Genomic DNA, 21203 nt, shown 5'->3' on the forward strand with positions numbered 1-21203 from the left:
GAGCCCTCTGCCCCCTCTTTGGTCAAGTTTGGTCTAACTGGAACCAGTTTAGAGATGGGTGACTGACCAAAGGCACTGTACTCCTCACTTTCTGGTCTGCAGTCTGCCGCTACTGTGTTTACTTTGGTGCTTCTTTTAGAGAGACATATTTAGAGACGGAGCAGACCTGTTATTTCACTGGTGGAGCCCAACATTGGGACTGTGGCCGACTGATGCAACAGCTACCAAGTGTGTGCGTGTGTGTGTGTGTGTACACATGTTGCTATAGTTGAGAGGACAAAAACAGTCACATTGTGGGGATCCGCCTTATTTACGAGGACAAAATGCAAGTCCCCAAAAAGTAACTCATTAAATATTACGGAATGTCTCCAAAAGTGATGGAAGTACGGCTGTGTGTGTGTGTTTCCTCCAGCAGGGGCTATGCTAGGTCAAATCTAGAGTGTGTACTGTGGTGAGTGTGACACACACTGAGTGCGGAGCATCACGTTGTTGTGTTTGGAGCAGCACTGCCATCGAATGGAAGTGTAACCACTGTATTCCTAATAGTGTGTAACTGGAGACTGTGTACACAAACTGAACTGCTTGTCACTCCATCTTTCAGGAGGCAACAAAACCTGCCTCGACTTGCATCTCCAACTGCGTACATCCCACGTTACCATGATGATCAATGGGGAAGCTAAGTTGATTGTTGGTAAGGAATGACGGAGCTGAGTGAATGCAAAAACACACAGATTAACAGTGGGGCTCAATATGATTATTTGTTTTACTTTAGTGATGTTGCGCTGAAACCACACTGCCTGATCAGTGTTTGTTGTTGCTGAGGATGCCATTAAGTGACCTGACATAGCTTATATGACACAAAACACAATTTCAACCAGTCATTCTTACTAAGGATACACCAGTTTTTAATTCTTCAACAAAATAAAGGCATTAAACTAAACTAGTAAACTAGCAGGGCTTACTGAAGCAATGAAGGCAGAAGAATTTGCCATTGATTAATGTTTTAAGTACCCTTCTCCACCAAGGTCAGAGCTACACACAGACAAACTACTTACAGCAAAGTCACTGAGCAGAGGACTGAAATGGTCTTTAGAGCAACCAGACTTTGGATACACAGCTTGCTTAAAGCAGAAGTTTGATGGTCTGGTGAAATGCTACTCAAGGCCAAAGAAATTTTAACATCTGAGTTCAAAGGTCAATTTTCTATTACTCCAAATAAGGATGGTGGGTGTCCTTGAGTCAGAGTTTGAAGGTGCATACCGTATAATTGCAAATTCCCTAATTCAATTCTGACTGAGGATGTTTGTTACGTGCAATCTCTCTCTCTCCCCAAGCTTTCCCATCTGTCTCTGCCATCAACTACAGAATAAAGTGAACAATGCAAGAAGCAAACCATCTTAAAAGAAAGAGAAAATGTATATGGGATGTTGCTATTGGCTCCAACCCCCCAGTGTGGCTTTGCATGAATTTGTTTTGAAGAACAAAAAAATCCCACAGTTGATAAGATCCATTAAAAACAGAGAATATGAACTGCAGTGAGTCAGCCAAACCTGAAGTTAATACTTCACAGAATAGCCAGTTCATGAAAGTAAAATGGATTATGTTTCAAAAAGTTGTGCTGTAACAGAAATTAGAGAGAGTTTCCCTCCAGCTTGAACAGTCTTTGGGAGTAATCTGTTTGCTTGGATGTTTAGTATTTGATCCTTCAGACATGTTTGAGCTAAAGTGTCAAAGCCTTCAAGCTGATACAAGCAGTTAGATTAGAGTTAGCTCAGTGCTATAAACCAGTGTCAACCATAGCAAAGACCAGTGTTCTTAAGTGCATTAGTTTAAATAAAAGGGTAGTCGTTACTACTTACTGTGTATAGCTCATTTAGGACTTTCATTAAGTCTTCCTGGAGCTGAAAGGCTATTTCCTTGCTCTGAAAAACAAAACACAGAAGAAAATCATTACAATAAATCAGTAATTCGACACAATGACAAACACAAACAAAAATCATAGTTAACACAAACCAACACAGCATCATTTTGTCAGTCCTTTCTTTAAATTTCCATTCTAAACACTTCAGCAACGCAAACTCAACAAGTCTGTTCAGCAAATGCAGTGTTGCTGTACATTAGGCTTTCTCTGGGTGGTGGCAACGACCACCTGACACTGACCTGCGGTTTGAATTATCCAAACACAAAATGCAACGGTGCATTTATCATCTTGTGTCAAATACAGGATTTCTATGTCAAAGTGGAATCAACGTCACTACAGCTTTTCCACTCAAACAGTCGAACACAGCTCGAGTTTCACTGTCCACATGCTCAACACATTATCTGGCTTCTATGCCTCGATGTGAAAGATTTTTCACAAATATGTTAACTCAATCAGCCATACCACAAGGCTGACTCAGTAACAGTATCTCGCACACAGACAGACACGAACACACATATTAATGCATCTCGCGGTTGTGGGACACAGTTTAACAGGGATGCTGTGATGGATTTAAAGGAGCTTTCACGATTTATTTAACTATAAGAGCTCGCACACCTCGTTCACACTGACTCATATCAGCTGTACTATATCACATTAATGTGATATAGTACAGCTGATACTACGTGCTGCTACCTGGATGAAGTTAACGCCTTGGCCTGCACTCCTGGTGTTTCTTCAAAATCCTCAAACAAATCTCATTGTGTGAGCCACTTCCTGCAAAAGGCTATATGAGGGCTCTGAGACGGTACTGAACCACCTCGTGTAGTGGGACAAAGTAGTAATTCACATCTGATCAACAATGGAATGCACTGCAAAAATTTTAAAGGGCAATGGTGGTTGAAAAGAAACTAAATAAAATAAACTGCAATCAGTTTTTACCACGCAAGTGTGCAGAAAGGCAAGCAACACTATACACATTTCTGCTGCTGGTTTCCAGCTATTATGCTCATCAACAGCCATTGGTGAGAACACACCAAGAAATGGAGCAAATAAAGGCGAGACAGGAGAAGACTGTTATCCATAGATAAGTTATACATGGATGTAAACAATGCAGAATTTAAACTAAGAAAAAGATGTTTCTGCAAAAGCCATACATTCAGTGCATTTGCTAGAAATAGCTACACACAATGGCTTTTTGGTGAGATATACTAACTGTAAACTAACACTTTCTCTCACAAAATGTGAGAGAAGCAGATTGTAAAATATGCATTGAAAAGGATTTATACAAATTCAGTCATGTTTTCATGCTTGTTGCAATTCATAGCAACCAGAATATGTGAGGAGCTCATCTCATCTGGTAGCTGAAGCTAAGGATCAAATAATCAAAAGGTCAAGATACTTCTTTGTTATGTTGTATGCATTTGCATGAAGATATTACTATCAATTAATCGAATCCTGAAGTGGTGTCCATAACAATGATACCCTAATGCTGAACAATGTATGAGATTTCTTGACTTGACATTAGATGACTCACATATGCTCTGTTGCCTTGCATACGTGGGGCCTCATGTGGGTGTTGGCAACAGATAAGAGGCTCTCCTGAGGTCATGCGCCTCACTGATTCATGTGAATTTACAAGCATGTTCTTCCTGACACACAATAATATCAACTTTAAGTTCTAAAAGGACTTAGCAGACCTCTCAAGACAGACCAAGAAAGGAGCAACCTTGTGAAAACTTGTGTGAAAAATGCACAGACCCTCACTGTTGTTTTTCACAAGTCGCTCACAGGTATAGCAGCACAATGTTCGTGCATGTGAATAGACAGCAAAGAGGATTACACTCTCAGTTACTGGCTGCCAGGCTGGTGAAATTCAAGTGTCATGCTGGGTGACCTGGCCGATTGGCAGCATCTTCCCAAGCACCACGTTTGTCAGCTCCTTGAGTTGTAGCTCTTAGCTAACCAGAGAGCAACAGCATGTAAGCCGGGGAAACCTGTGGTTTAGAAGGACCAAACTTAGCAAAAGTCAATCTCACGGATATTTGAAAATGGAATGTAGATAAAGGAGCATCATAAAGATTTTAAGTTATTTATATTTAGAACTGAGGTAAATTATAGGATTATCCAGTTCCTGCAAGTGAATGCATTGCAAATGATGGCATTACCATATTTTATGTCAACTCCCTATCAATTGTGAATTCTTACATATTACAAAGATCATGAAGACACAGGGCCTCTCCTGTGGGAAAATCCATTAGCAACCATCAGTTCAGAGGACAGCACCTTTGACTATCTGTCAGACCCAACTCTCGTCAGCTCTTCTCTATTGAGAAGACTGGGAAGTGATCCAGAGCTCAATGAAAAGCCTTCTCAGGGATCACATGAGCTGTGAGAGTGTGTGTGAGAAAAGTAAAGACAGATGAAAGTAAAGGGGCATTGCATTCAAAACAGAGTGTCTTCACCCAAACTGCTAAATCTAACATAATGCTTAAAAGAACTCTGAAATAGTCTCTCCTTTCAAAGTGTCGCTACATATAACATGGACACTGTGTACCTCAAATTACAAGCAGTAAGAGCTGTTTACTAAATGCTGCGTTGTGTAACTGATGTTGCTGATCTAATTTACACAAATTCCCCCTTTCATTTTAAAGGAATCTCATCTGAGGGGGGCTTCCAAATTGGTCTAAATTCATTAAAAAAAATGGGCTTCCCCTTGTAAGCTCATACCATCTGTATTCCAACCACATTATAAAAGATAAAACAACCCCAGAGAGGAGAAACCATTTCAGCCTTTGGGGAGTGGTGGGTTTCATATTGCTACTAGCATTAATCATGGTATAGAGTTGGCAGCTGTATACCTTGTGGGGTGCTCTGTGTGTGCGCGCGCACGTGTGTGTGTGCATGTGTTCAGCTTGGATCTGAGAGCCTTGTCATTTAAGGTAAACAGTACTAAGTTTGACAAAGTCCTAGCTGATGCATTTTGTGAAAATAAGCTTTGTGCAAGTGACACAAATGTAATCATTTTTTAATGTCAAAATAGCTTGACATTTTGGGAAATATGATTATTTGATATGACAAGATTGTTATCAGTCCCATGTTCGTGCACTGAGTATGGAGCAGTAGGAAGTGGTTAGTTTAGCTGGGTATGTGGGGCGGAAACAGGGGGACCAGCTAGGCGGGCTTTGTCCATCAATGAAGAACTTTTAAACTTAGCCATCTTATTCATACAGAGGATCTCGACGATTTAATCTGCACATAAATGGAAATTGCATGTTTAAGCTGTGCACACTCACTGCACCCTGCTCTTAAGTGGGAAGGAACAATTCGACCACAAAACCTGCACTGTAAAACCACAGATTGACACTGTCACATTTCTCCTTAAGTACAAGTTAATTAGCGATATAATTAATGTTAGAGGTGTCAGACCAGGCTAATCTTTTCCCTGCAGTCGTTACGCTAAACTAGGCTAAACACATCCCGACTTCAGCTTCAGTACAGACATGAGACTGACACTGATTGTCACTCATCTCACACTAGCCCTTTAAGATACACTCCATCACGCGTCATCCTCACTTGATTAAGTGAAAAACCAAACACCTGGTGCAGGCATTATGTCTTTTTCACAGCAGACATTTTGACATGTCATGTAGGAAAAACACAGGTATTGCTAGTAACATTAAAAATGTCGTATATTTGATTACAATGGAGCCCCCATTGCGTTCAAATGTTCCAGTAAGACATTGACAGTGAAAGCATGAACAAAACCAGGACCCTGAAACTGAAGAAGCTAAAAGAAGTTCAGTCATCATTCATTTTCTTACATCTGTGCTTTTCCTACCATGAAATGTGAAACGTTTTCTGTAAGATTGCATGTAAAATAAACACTACCCAGCAAGTTCAGAACTGCCTCAGGCTTTGGGACATTCACCTTGTAGCTGCAGCCACAGAACGTGACTTCCATAAATAAAACAGGGCAGAGTAAAACAAAGAGCCAGTTGTATGAATAATGAAAACCGAATACATGTGATAAGATCTGTTCAAGCGTAAAAGAAAGGAAGAGAGGTTCACTACTTGACTCTAGTATTTATACAAAAACAGCCAAAATGGGTTGTTTTCTAAAATAAGTTGTGGCTGCAGTTGAAAAAGTGACCACAATCCAGCAGTGAAGAAATAAATGCACATGCCAAAAGGAAAACAGGTCAACTGGAGGATGTTGATGAAGACACCAGGGCTACTCTGGGATCCTCCTTTGCTCTTCCGCCTCACAGCAGGAGACCTGAACATACAAGGAAATAAAACACAGATCTTTGATGTGCTGGAAGGATGAGAACAGTACAGCTGTCGCCTCGAAGCTGTGAGGGAGCCCACGTAACATGGGGGACTTCTCTGTTGTTTGTGCCTTGTTACTGAAGCTCTGCTGAGATCAAAGGCTCAGAGAAGCTTTAATTAAAGGCCGAGCGGTGTCTCAGGTCTCCTATGAACCGGGACCTCCCACCAGCCTGCCGTTTGTCTGCACAATGTCACCTGATCCGCTGAGAAACTGCAATGCAAACTTTAAAGAGCCGGCCTTGCAGACTGTGAGGATTTGGCAAAGTGTCGTCAAAGTTACACTACAAAATATAAACCACCGCTGAAGGTAGTCTATCATTATCATCATCAAAGTGTGCTGAGTCACTGGATGCAATGAGAGCAACATCTGAAAAATGACTGTTATACATCTGGCCTCATTAGCAGAACTATAAGCCTTTAAACACTATCAAAAGGAAATAACTACTGCAGCTTCCAGTTTGTGTGTTCGGGCTCCAGGGGAGCATTTAAAGACCCTGCCCCCACACAATCAGATGAAGCCACAACCATCAAGACATGTTAATTACTTTAAGAACAAATAAAAGAGCCTCACTTTTACTTTTTGAATCAGGTTTGGTGACCACCAGTAGTAAAGTTGCGTAAAAACAGAAATAAAGGGAGCAGAATCGGACATAGAAAAAGTTGCACAAGCTAAACTGATACAAAGGCACTCCTCTGAAGAAAATCCACTTTGTAATTTAGGCCTGTGGTGAGTTCATGCGTCTCCTGCAGCATAGGAGCTCATAATCTTCTAGGGAGTTGTCGTCTTTGTGGTGGAAAAGGCGGCAGAGGCCCAGTTTCAGCCATGAAGCCACAGTCTTCAGATGGAAGAGTGAAGGCATACTGATCTGAAACTGTGGTGACTAAGGTTCCTCTACTCTAATTCACAAAATCAAACCACAGGGGCCCAACAGAGTTTCATCTTGTCAAATGCAAAACTGAATATATACTGTGTATATGCTGCATATCACACAACTAAACATGCGGCATATTCGTTATCAAATGAATAGGTGAATTGAAAGTGAAAGACTGTTTGTATAAGATGGAGCCACTGCTGCCCAATCTGACCACTATGAAAAATCTGGATTTTGTTAGTGGTGAGTTCACTTCTGTTTTTGTTGATCAAAGGAAAGTTAACCTCTTCCAGCAGAGGTCAAACATCAGTAGAGTGGAAGGAAAAAAAGTTGTTGAAGTCAGAAAGAGATCTAAGAGGCGTAAAAGAGAAAAGGAAACGGTGATACAGACGGCATAACGACAGCAGGCTATGTGAGTCCATGTGTGAAACTGTATTGAATTTGTGCTAAAAAACACTTACTTTCTTGTAGCCCGTTTGTTACAGCCCACATTTTTCATGATTTTCATAGCAAATTAGTTGTTCTTGGTTGTTCTTATTTAAGATATAATCCGATTTATTTTCAGTACGTTTGATTTCTTTTAGAATCCCTTTCAATCCAAACACAATGTTTTTTCCCCTCTCAAACCACGAATTGCCTCTTTTTTCAACCATACTGGGAAATGACCTCAAACATTACATCATACCTACTGAGACATGACACGTTGTCCATGTCAGATTCCATTGCCCGTAAGAAAGAATTGCCATTAAAAAAGGTAGTCACTTCAGTTGTAGATCACAAATGTTGCTGTATTTTATGGCCAAATGCGGGTAAAGTGTTTCAGGACTCTCTTGACAGGCACCCTGACATTCATATTTAGCTTTAGCCCCAATTTCGTTGTACTAATGTACACTGTACGACTGTACAATGACAATAAAGACTCTTATCTTTATCATGTTTATAGCCATCCTCACCTTCTTCAGCAGCCGCGTGGAGTCCTCACTGATCTGCATGAACCTCATGATGACATTATTGAGATAGATGTCACTCAAAGTCGCATGGTCCTTACTCTCCCTCCTCACCTGGTTCAGCAGCAGGTACCAACAGTTGACTGGAGAAAGTAGGTTCTGGTCTTTCCTAAACAAACCAAGGAAACAGGCAGATGTCAGGTCAGTTAAGAAAGACTCGTGTGGAAAATTAAGGATCAAAGCTCAATGTAATTTGTAATTTGTCTATGCACAACACTACGTCATGCACAGAGAGTTAAAATCCCCTTCATACCCACACATAACATATACTCAGTAATTACATTTAGAAAAGAACACAATGACAAAATAAAGCAGAGCAATATATAAATTTATATACATGCATACACTCTCTCTATAAAGCTGTGAACACAACAGTCTCTGAATTTCCTTTTCGTTCATATCCCTTTCCTGCGACCTGACCTCAGCTGGGAGCACCAAGCCGGGTGCATTGCTCCCATGTTGGATCTCTTTCCTGGCTGCTCATAATCCAAGGCCGATAAAATAAATAAAAAGAGCAAGTGAAGGAGGTACCAGTTGCTGCATTTGCACGTGCTGCCATTGCCAATTAATATTCTGATATGTCATTACTACATGTTGCTCATAATTACAAATAATTACTAAGAATTACAGAGAGAAAGCCTAAATGAGAATGAGGGAGGTGGTTGTGTTGGATGTTTTAATGACACAGAATTTCCCGGTTTCCATGGTTACAGACTTAAAACTTATTCTATAATTTGAGAGAGTTACCTGCTTGTGTTGGTTTATGTCAGTGCATTTCAACATTTTCATGTCAGTGTCTCAGCCTTAATGTCTTTAAACAGTATCTGTCATTTTCATAAGGAGACTGTGGCGGTTCCTCAACCAGCAGGATGTCTTCAAACACCTCAAGTGCACCAGGATCCACTACAGAAGCCAAAGAGATATGCGTCATAGGCCTCCCTTGGTGTTAAATGTCCCATATACTGCTGGTTCTGGACATAAAAAGCTCTCAGTAAATTACATGAACTCTGCAGTTAGGTTGGAAATACTTTGTATCAGTGACATTTCTGGGGCAGAGCTCTTGCAATGCTCTGAGCCAAGCTGACTTTCTACAACCAAGGAAGAGTGTGCCATAGGCTTTAAATACTCTTAGTGAAGTAAAGTTGGAAAAGTCATGGGCGCATTATAAGTGAAACTGAAAAGTAAAATTACGTATGAACTGTGACAGCAGAAGCCCGACAAGCTAGGAAAGGGAGATTGCACAAAAGAGGAAAGACAGAGAAAAAGCTAAATAGTAAAATAGTGGCGCCTGAGGGCTGTGTGCTGGCTGCTTCCAGGCTAACTGTAGGACATTGTCCAAGCCAGAGCAGACAGGGAACCTGCATAAGCACTGGCCTGTAGGCTGACTTCCTCTGGGTTAATCTATAACATTCCTGTCGCCTGCTAAGAGCACAGAATGTGTGTGTGTGTGTGTGCGTGCGTGCGTGCGTGTGTGTGTGTGTGTGTATATGGGAGAGGTTTTATGGTTGGGTCGGGGTCAAGTCTTGCAGGAACCATATGGAGACTCGCCTCTGCTCTCCCTTCACACAGCTAGTTTGCATAGACAGGCAGCACTTGTCAACACAACAGGTGAAATTCTGCACTTGGCAAGTGACCCAGCCCTGAACCAGCATTGTGTCTGACACAACATTTGCTGCAATAGCAAAAACTAAGCATTTCTCCAAAAGAAGAACTGATGCAAACATCCAAACCAGCTGAAACGTTCCCTGGGAATCTGCAAAACAGGAAGCTAAATACATTTGATAAAGGCAGAGCCAAACACGCTGACATGATAAACATCGAGTGTTCGAGGACATGGTTGTTTTACAAAGACCGGGAAAATTTTGAATGAAAAAATGATTTAGTTAAAAGCTGAGTGATGTGGCCGTGCCACATGCCCAGGCTACAAGACACGTGTAAAGGAAGAGGGAGCTAGAAAAAGAAAAAAACCAGTGAAGCAGTAACAGAGCTATACCAGCAGGACTGCTAGACAGCACCACACAGACACACAAAAATGACCATAAATCCTTTCTGCAATTTGCATCAGCAATGTGTAGTACTTTCAGTCTACAGCATTAAATCTAGATATGTGAAGATGGTACGTGTGTGCACGTGCCTATGTGTCTATGTACTAATTCACGTTGACTCTTGCATGTGCAGATGCATAATGCCCAGGTGGCCGCAGACAGAAGCTGGACACAGTACATCATGAGCCTCTGCAGAAGTGCACAAAATAACCTCCCAGATTTACAAAGCTGTCAACCGCTTTTTCTGGATGCCCCTCTGTCCATCTGTGACCTTTTTGTCCCAGTTGTGAAAAAAAATGAAGCTAATTTGATTGGAGACACAGAACAGCTTAAGTGAAAGCAGCCAACTGGCTGGATTAGTTTTTTTATTTTTAATTTTCAGTCAGCTCTTTGCATCTTCGCACCTTATTGCTCAAAGCACAGCAGGACCCCGCACTGTGAAATGTTTGACCTAATTCAGCACTGGTACATACACAGTTTTTTTTCCATATCAAGTCCATTTTCTTTCAACATCAAACACAGGAATGACCCAGAATTCATTACAAATCAGACAAAGAAAAAAAAAGAGGCTAAATTGTGTCATATGGTGAAGTTGGAAAAAATTACAGAACTCAAGTCATTGATGTGCTTGAGAGTCCCCACAAACACATCAACAGTTCTAAAAATTCTTTTCTCTTTGTTAATGGGTTGAACTACTAAACTGAACTGGAAGCCTGCAGTGCAAAAGACAGGGTGAGAAAACAAAAGGGGTACTGACATCGGCTGTGATGACAAAATAACCTCTGGGGGTTGCTTACCCCACATAATGGCAGGAAAATCTCTCAATGTAATCATTTCCCCCTCAGCCAGGGCAGGAATTGGGTCAGACAGACTCACAGACAGATAGACAGGCCCCTGAGGGGCTAAAACACAGGTATGAAAGGGGAAACTAATGACCAGGTGAGACAGGAAGGGAGATAAGCGAAAAAAGAACTCATTTGCAGTGCACTGCCTCCTATCGATGTGTGTGCAAGTGGGTGCTCTGGGCTTTCATGTAGTCTTAATCCAAAAGCCACCAAGTCAACGTCAACATGCTCACAGTCATACTGTAGCAGGTGTGACAACGGAGGATAATTACACTTTCATATGCAGGGCACTGGAACAGAAGCCCTTACCAACATCAGAGGCAAAATGGCAAAAAGCCTTCTAGTGCTGTATTGATAACATTGTTCATTAACATAAACTGCGAAATTTAACAGTATGCGACAAGGTGCAAAAGCCTAATGAACAATTATGGTTCCAACTTGCTCAGTGAACAAGTTCAAAAACAAATGAATACACTGTCAACAGTTTTCTCTTGATTGCCACTCAAGGTTGAATGCACTGCATGTAATACCTGACAACATATACAGTGTGCAGCTGCTGAATATGGTACACCTTCTTTTTATCCTCATAGGCAAAAAAGGAAGCCCCTTAACCAGATACTTAATTCCGGAAAAAAAAAAAAAACTATTTAAGATGATCCCAGCAGTGACTTTGACATTATAAATAATTCAATGGATTCCTCAGCTTGCCATGTCCGTGTCCCTCCCTGAACAAACCTTGCATAATACGATATCTGGTTTGTGTGTGTGTATGACTGTGTATTTAAGAAAGAATGGGAGAGACAAAAGAGAATGCTTGGCCATAATTGTGTGTGTCAGTACATATTTTACTTACCTTGTGGGGACAAAGTCCTGTTTACACCTATACACATGGGGACTCACCTACCTTATGGTAAGGCAGGTCCCCATAATGGTTAACTTTAGGGGTGAAGACTTGGTTTAAGGTTGGGTAAAGGTTAGGCAAATAATGGTTATGATTATGGTTATGGTTCGAGTAAGTCTCCAGGAAATGAATGTAAGTCTATGCAATCCACAGGGCATGAAAACATAAACTGTGTGTGTGTGTGTTCGTTCTGCATATAGTCACTAAGACCCAAATGGACTGGGTAGACAGGACTAGACAGCTCTCCCACAGGCTGTTGTTGTGGGTAGGACATCAGGATGTTGGTCTGTTGTTTTGTGTTCTCACAGGAAGGAGGAAGGAAGACACTAGTGGACACTGAACTTAACTTTTTCCTTACAATCATTAATGGCCATTTAATGTCTAAACCCACAGATGCATTTGATATAATCACTAGCTGCCACTAGAAGTCTTTTCTGCTGCCTGACATCCTGGAAGTGAAAGCCTCCAAATGTTTTCAAGAAGCCATTATAAACAGCCTACTGAGACATGATGCTGTTTTGGCCAACATTAATACATCATGTCGAACAGCATGTGTTCGGTGGAGTTTCCTAACTCAATTTTATAAGACCCAATTATCAAGTTTAACTGAGTTTTTTTTTTTTTCCAATTATTGCACACTGCATTGACGTCTGGTGGTAATGAAGAGGAAAAAAACAAAACTTACAGAACAGACAAACAAAGGTCTAATCAGATGTAATTCTGAGGCAAAAGCAATGTTTGATTTAAGTATAATTCTGGTCAGTGTATCATTATACAGCCATGCCAGACGCACAATACTCAAAAGGATGGTGTGCAGGAAACAGAAAGCTGAGACAAACAGCTGTGGAACGTGGCAAAGACACTAGTTTGTGTAGTTTCCCAGTTTTAGACTGGGAGTGTACTTGTAAGCAATAATGCAGACCAGAAATGAAAAAAAAAAACTTTCTGTATTGTTACCTCTAACTGTATGTCATAATTAAATATTGTACTAATGTTCCTGTGAAAAAAAATAAGTGTCTATTAAAACCTGGTCAAGCTACACTCACTATTCAGAAAGAAGAACAATTATTATTAAAAAAGAGACTTAGTAGACCATCACTCTAATTAAGAAAAACATCCATCTTTACTTAAGAGCTGGCATCATCCATGTTCCACTGCTGCCTTACTACCAGTCTTGCCAGACTCAGACACAGAAGTACAGCTCAACACGGGGCACTTCCCCTGAAGCAAGATGGATTCCTCTCCAGCAGTGAGCTGGCACAATAATCCCACAGGTGGCACAAAGTCTGTGCTTTCTGGCAAACACAAACTTCATCTTCATCCAGAAGAGGATTCTGAACTGAACACCTACTGTGCCAAAACTTTTTCCTACCTCAGAAGAACATGAGAGAGGCAGATTTAGACTGGTATTAGATATAACACACTGGTGCTGCAAGACAGAGACCTAGGTTTAATCTCCAATAGTGATAGCTACAGCTGGTCATGAATGCCAACAAACACAAATGGAAACATCTGCAGCTTGGTGGGATTGCCAGTGTGGGATCATGTCAATATAGCTGAATTTCCCTCTACTGGTAAAGATGGCAGCAGAAACAAAGATTCCATGGGTATTAAGGAGAGGCATGTGGCTGTGCATGGGGGGAGCTGGGCACTCCAAATTAGGTAGAAATGGGGTAAAACAGGCTTCCAAACAAACTAAACATGTCACACCCAGTGTATATTAACACTGTTAGAATGACATCTTGTTAACTTGTGTCAACATCAGTTATGTAAAGCAGATTCAAAAATGCAGCTTCACTGACAGCTACAGCAGAGGCCCCCTTTTGAATGCAGCTTGTCTAAACCAATTACCCAAAGACTTAGCTGTTCATTTTATAGCAGTTTTAGTGTGTTGCGGCTCTGCCATGCTGACCTGTCATATGAATAGTGGCTTAAGGGTACAGACCGAATAAAAATGCAGTTTTCACACCACACACAGGCCTGTCCAATGAAAACAACCGAGAGAATATGGAGAAAACAGAAGCCTTACTGTACGTCTGTTGTTTATATGTCCACAAAAATGTAGGCCACATGATTTAAAACCCACAGGAAGGTTTTTAATGTTATTCAGACGTCTTGTATTTACTTAAGAAATATGCTCGTAGGCACTTGCCAAATGTTTAACCTGTGAATGAAGTGACCAGACTGTACATCACGCGATGAAAACCACAGAGCGCCATACAGAGTCCCTTCACCAGTTACATACATGGGCACGCACAGCTGCTAGAGCCATTGGAGCTTCAGACAGACAGCGGGGGCTATTTGCGGACACCGAGGACAAACACAGGTTTTATTTTCGTTGCCACAAGTTCAAACAATATGCTAATGTCTGCTTTTTCCATGGGCAGACTCCTACAGTGTAATGAGGCACAAACGGTACGGCACACTTAACTGTGTCAAGATTACCAAAAAGTCTCCAAGTCAAACTGATGCACCATGATGTCAGATGGAGAGAAGTGATGGAGGGAGACAGAAGAGACACACAGAGAAGCAAAAAGGTGACAGACACAAACACAAACAATTTGATGAAGAAGCTCCTTTCATTAGATATTTTGTTCATATGTATCACCACAGGTTAACTCTCTGCAAGTCAAAGACCTACCGAAATTCAAGGCTTAGTTTCTTCTTCCACTTCTATTATACTTTTTCATAAGAGTTCATTGTTCCGTTAATGAGTGAAACTAAACCTGCTTTCACACTAAATATATAAAATATATGGTAGTGTAAAGTACCAAAACTGTCCAAAACTGGCATTTCCCAACTTTAATTGTAACTTTTGTTTTTTTCTGAACACAAAGTTTATGTATAACTGCTTGTGTTACATGCTGATGTCACGAGAAGATTGGCTAAGACGCAGGCCTCAACTTCAACATCCAAATATAAATGTAAAACAAAGACATATTAGACAGAGCGTATCTTATCTACTCAGAGAGTATCTTAATTTGTTGTAAATATGAAAAATTTCAGAATCTTTACAATAGCATGCATTAGTTTCATAAAGATTTAGTCTAGGACTGGCACCAGAATTTCAGAGGGAATAATATTTGCAATAAATGAATTTTAGGAATTAAGATAAATTAAGATAAAACATCACCACTGTGAGACTTTTCTGTTTTCTTTTGCATATGAAGTGAAGACTGATACAGCTCATCAGCACAATAATCCCATTAGAACATAGAGATCCTTTCAATATTGCTGAAATCCACGAAGACTTCCACTGGCGGATGTAATAAAATAACTCCTAGAAATAAATCACACCCATAAGAGTATTCTCAGGCCCATAAATAAACCCAGATTGCAAACTGAACACAGTCAAACACTGAGAGAGTGTCTCCTTACTTGTACTGCTGGTGGTCCTTGGTGCTGCGTGTCTTTGCCATGAAGCGTTCGGCCAGTTTCTCCAAGTTTCTGGAGTATTCCATCTCAATTTCTGCCTTTTTCCTAAAGAAGTCCTGGAGATCTTGCAGCAACTGGACCCTCATCTCCGTCTGTTGGTCCAGACATTTCTGCTGCTCCACCAGCTGGGCCCGTATCTCTGCGGAGAACCAAGCAGAGAACAAATAGATGAGTATGGAGCCAGGACCTGAAGACTGAGCTTTGTGTATCCTCTAGAAATGTAGAATATCAGTGTTACAAAACTCTACATGTGGCCATTAGGTGTGATGGAAATACAGTGTGCATCTTTGAAGTCATGTTTTAGTTTGGCAAACTGATGGACATCAACAAGCTACAGATGATTACATTTGACTGTTGTCATCAGTTATAACTGTGATTTTCAAAAGTCACGGATATATAACCTTTATGACAGGAAAACAGCTCTTGCAATTTAAAAAAAACGACAGTTTCAAATCAGCATGCAAACAAATTCAGAAATCTATAGATTGTTTAAGCAAGGTGAGTAGTACTGTACAGCAAATGTACACATCAGTGCGAGAGAGGAGCAAATGCAACTTATTATCCTTTAGTTAGGGGTCTTACGAATCCTTGTACAGATGTGAGGTAGGCAGCAAACTGGTGTTATTAAAGCTGAATAGAACCTGATTCCCATCGCACTCAGAGTTACAGCACAGAGCAGGTCATACACACACACACTCGCCTCATTAGTGCCTGTGACTGAGAAACCAAACCACTTAAGTAAGCAGATGGGTGACAGCAGGCTTCACTTAACCAAGTTGTATGTGCAGGTAAATTACCCTCTGAGGTCCTTTCTGAGGATCCATGCCTGTCAGTGTCAGTGCCTCATTTAAATTTTACATCTTCAACAGGACAACGGGGATGTAACACACAATACACACACACACACATCCACGCAGCCACATACAAATTGTTTTCTCTGTGTGTCCTCTCTGGCCAGGGCCACGTATAATGGATTTCTCCTAATGGAAGGCAGCCTGAGCCAGACATCTTTAGCAGAAGAAACAGATTAATGAGGTGATTTAGAGCCATGCAGACATCAATAGAGAGGAGCATGGAGCGATTCCTCATATTAAAAGGCAAAAACACTAAGGCTGCAACATGCCTTCACAAATGATTTAAACAACACATTGACTGAACGTCATTGTGAAAGGTAACAGCTTGCATGGTCTTAGTGTCTGTTTCATGGTATGACAAATAACAGTAATAAGGCCAGCTGGACAGAATAAAGATAACTGTTTCAAGGCAAAGTTTAATGTACATCGTACTGTCCCCCGTTACACTTGATACAGTAATGATAATGTAAGTATGAACATATAAAGATAAATCACCCAACAGGGAGTATTGCAAACCTTTCAAAAATAGCTTTAAACCTTAATGAAGTATTTTGTAATATGTGTAGTAGTCATTCAAAGTAAAAACCGCCAGCTGAGTTGATCCGATTGAGTTCAACATGTAGTGATAAGGTGTTTGATCCTCTGTTTTTGAAGAAGTTTTAATCGGTTTTATGTTGTGAGCTGAGATGGGATGACACATGAATACACAAAAACAACATTTTGTTTGATAGTGTCTATTATTTCATGAAACTGTCAGCATGGGTTGCAGTAAACACAATTACATAACAGAAAAAGTGTGAAAGAAATGTGCACTGTGAGATCTAGAGATGTTGTATACTGCAGACCTAATGAATTATAAATCAGTGTCAGTCTGATCCTAGCTGTCTGGATCACTACTGCTGCAAATTTAACACAGATTATCACTTTTGTTTAGAGAAAAGTTGAGTGCAGCGCAGGAATATCATTAGCAAGAACTCCCCAACTCTGGAACTTCTGGTTATTTAGGGGGCTCTCACGAGATTGTCCAAAATTAATGGGGGCTTATGGAGCTGTAGGCCCAAAATGTAAGTTTTATGGTGTACATTTTTTTCTGCTAATTTTCAGTATAAGCAGTAGAGACAATAGATGCCGTTCCATCGGATGAAATTTCCGCGGCTTTTTTTGTAATGAAATACCTCTCTGTATTATAAAGTTTGTGTTTTGTTTTAACCACACTGATAAACGTCTGATGTAGCTATTGTTAGAAAATTTTTAAGGACTATAACACACAAAACCGAAATCGTATTACAGCATAACGTATTACGTTATGTTCACGTAATGATAAATGAAGTTAATCTACGGTAACGTAACGCTGCTAGTCATAAATGTTGAACCGATGTATGCTGATTGGTCGGTAGGGCTTTGTGGGAAAAACTGTCTGACCTGTAAAAATAACGAATGGGCATTAGTATTATTTCTTATCAATTCTGATATATAATTGCTTGAAATTCCCTTTCATTGAGGGCTACCATGTAAAAGTTTAGGTACAATGGGATTAATAGGGGGTGGACAGGCTGGCTGTAGTAGGGCTGTGGGTATGAGTGGCAACTTTGCCACAAAAAAAAGAATTTGGCTGTTTCTGAGGCCAATAGATACTGACTTATTTTCCTCCTTTGATGACTTTATAAGATTTATATCACTGCTAAAACATGGTGATTCCAACATACACTTTCAAACTGAGTAAAATTATTTTATATGTACAGTAATTATTTGCTTCTCTGTTTTTGGCAACAACACTCACTCTGACCACCTAATGAGCTTTAATGATAAAAGGAAAAATTCTTTCTCTTTATTTCCATCAGAAACTCAGCTGTTACAGTCAACAACACTTGAGCTAAAGACTAAACTAAACCAGAGCAAGGGGGAACCACAACAATGTAAATGCATGCTTTTGCAAACATTTTAATCTGGTCAGCCTGCGTCTTAATGAATACAAACCTTACAGTGTTTATGACATACCATCAATAGTTCAGTACATCAAGCTACTTAATGGCCAATCAACTTGCAACTCAACTTGAAATCTTCCAGTCAAACGGGGATGAGAACAGCATTTTTGCGAGTAAGTGTTTATGGACTACATTTCCTTACATGCAGTAATCAAATACCAGAAGCATCAGCATTTATACTTGTCACAATCTTGATATATTAATGATTTACATCAGGTCTATTAGAAACTGTTGATTATTTTATGCATTTCCAAGTAGCAGCTCGTTCCTTCTGGCATGCACCAGGAAATAATCCACTTACATAGAGACAGGATATACTAAATCTGAATGAATGCTGATCACAGCAGTTACTAAAACCACAGTGAACCACGCGCATCATTAACATGGCAGCAAAGCAGAGGCTTGACTGCACTCAAGATTTCAAAACTTTAACGTTACGGCGCATCAGGCCATTGACAAGATTGAGAGACCAACAATGAGCACTGAGATAGAGGGTGGTTTTAAATGTGACTGCATTTAAGTTCACCAGGCCTTTCTGATGAATGGGTAAACCTTGCAATTGCTTCCATCTCCAGAGAACGTGGGATTAAAACAAAGCTACCGTGGCACTGACACAAAGGACTGTACTGGATCATTTAATACAATTACATTCATGACTGCACACAGAAACTCATTAAATCATTCATTTTCTGAGTCAAAGGCCATTAACGCTGCAGCACCAAGCTAAATTATACAGGACTTAATGTAAGAGGAAATAACATGTTTGGAACTTCCAAAAACTAGGACGCACATAAAAACCCTATAAGAAGTTTAAGAAAATTCAGCCTGACAGAGTCAACTTAAAGCACATCTTTTTCTCCTTTCCACACTTAGCTGGTGGTTTTCAACCTGAAATCAATGTCTTCTGAATTTATATTTAACACACAACACAGCTGATGTCATTTATGTGTTTCTCTGCTTTGGTTGTCAGATGGATCTCCAGAAATAAAATAGAGAAATACTCAATGTTTTCATTTCAGCCCTTCAGGAAATTGCTGATCATCTTGGTTAACAAGGAACATTTACACACCAAGATCAAATCATAAAGTATACTTGTTCAGTTACAGATACTGACAATTACAGTATGTCAGTGGGGACAGATAATTGTACGAATAAATTCTGACTATGAAAGAATGAGAGAGACATGGGGGCCCCATGAAAGCAATCCAAACGTGTGCTGACAAAGTCATTTTCGCTATCTGCCTTCTTGTAGACATGACCTGAGATTATGGTCTCACAAGAGAAGTTATCTAATCCAATACGCAAATATTTGAAAAGAATTACAAAGTCGTGTTAGTGTTTGAGAACAGCCAAACAGCTCCCTTTGATCACAGAATACGGATGCTTCACATGATTCCCCTGCTGGAGGCAAGATCACCTGACTGACACTAATGCGACCAGCAGAGAGGCACTTGTACTTTAAAAATCTAATCACTCTAATGTAGTTTTTCTCAAGTTAGAGCCACCCAGCTGTCACAGTGAGTGGCTATTACACAGCGCATTCCTGTCGTTCTTAGGTCATCTGAATGGTAAACACGTGTGGAGGCCTCTGTGTCGAGGGATTTGGGTGTGGGGAGAACGTGTGGGGGGGAAGCATCAAAGCTTTCTGTGATCCTTTTTAAACTGGGGACCTGAGAGGAGACGAGAGCACCTGTGTCCTGTGTTGAGACTACAGGATACAGAAAGAAGCATCAGTGTAGTGTGGAAGGAAGATAATAATTGTCTGTCACTGCATTTCTCTCTCTCTGAGTCTATCAAGCAAGCAAACAATCTACCAAAGCTCAACAGGCTGTCACAACCATATTCAGGTACACGGTGATATGAGTGAATACTGGCTCACGGAATTAAAACAGGAATTATAAAGCTGTCAGCAACAATTCCGGCTGACTGAATGACATCCAGTCGGTGTGGCCCAGAATTCACATGATGTCGATATGGACAATGAGAGAGCGCCGCTTAGTCTTTGTGGCAATCAGTTTGGACCAAAGCCCTTTTGTTTCTGAACTGGATGTTATCCAAGAGCTCCTTTGGAGGCCACATCACATACTTTCCATAACCCCATTCATGGCAACAAATATGTCCAAAGTTGCAGTTCAGAATGGCTTCTGATTTGCCAGGCAGGCCTGTTCTATTGTCAAAGAAACTGCCTTGTAAGCAGAATGGGTACTGACCCACACTGTTGACCTCCAGAGAGAGAAACTGGGCTTGAGTAAAGACAACTCACCCACTGTCAGAGGCACACAAGATACATTTTATCTTTCTTTCTTGAATCCAACAGTACACTTTCCTATGATTGAAACTATCTGTCTAAAAGACATTTGTTACTTTTCCTGACTGCAGCAACATATTCTTCTATGAGTGCCATAAAAGACTCTCGCAGAGTTTGTAAAGCTTCTCCTAGCTCATTACAGTCTCGATCAGCAGCTAACTGGGACATGCCGTACTACATCAGTCCCAGGGCTGCATTTCCACATGCAGAGTGGCTCATCAGCAGCACCTGAAATAGCAGCAGAGGCCTGGGGAGGGATAGTACAGGAGGGTGCCCAGCCCCACCATCTGCTTCAGATCTAGAATTTGGGACTGGGGGAGTTGTCCATGCCTCTTCTGGAGGCTGGAAACAAGACAGGATAAATACCATCAAAGGTAATGGCTGATCAGTTTTTAACAGAGCACAAGCTTTCAATTACAGCAGAAGTGGAATCACAAGCCAGAAAAAGCTGAACATCCTCTTCTTACATTTTTTGAATATTCTGAAAATTCAACAAGGCACTACTGTCATACTTAATTATAGTGAGGCTACCATTCATATTGCTGCTTCTTTGATAAATGTGTATCATATGGCAGAAATTATACAAAAAAGTAGCTCCAAACAATTGGACTGGTAAAAGATGTGCCTACCACATTGTTAATTTCCACTGAACATGACTCACTGTGCTTTGTGTTGGTTTTTCTGTTGAGTCTTGTGGTAAT

At 40.6% G+C, this 21203-nt stretch overlaps 1 protein-coding gene across 6 annotated transcripts in view; it reads right to left on the reverse strand.

Annotated features, from left to right (window-relative positions):
• Positions 1 to 21203, reverse strand: part of srgap1a (SLIT-ROBO Rho GTPase activating protein 1a) — a 78954-nt gene that overhangs the window by 34216 nt on the left and 23535 nt on the right. For all 6 annotated transcript variants that reach the window (XM_046394348.1, XM_046394351.1, XM_046394347.1 and 3 more), the window contains exons 2-4: positions 15299 to 15494; positions 8076 to 8238; positions 1860 to 1922 (exon numbers count right to left, since the gene is read on the reverse strand). In XM_046394348.1, coding sequence (XP_046250304.1) covers positions 1860 to 1922; positions 8076 to 8238; positions 15299 to 15494 — 422 coding nt within the window. The remainder of the gene's footprint in view (positions 1 to 1859; positions 1923 to 8075; positions 8239 to 15298; positions 15495 to 21203) is intronic.

Source organism: Scatophagus argus, chromosome 7 (genome assembly GCF_020382885.2).
Source record: "Scatophagus argus isolate fScaArg1 chromosome 7, fScaArg1.pri, whole genome shotgun sequence".
NCBI lineage: Eukaryota > Metazoa > Chordata > Actinopteri > Scatophagidae > Scatophagus > Scatophagus argus.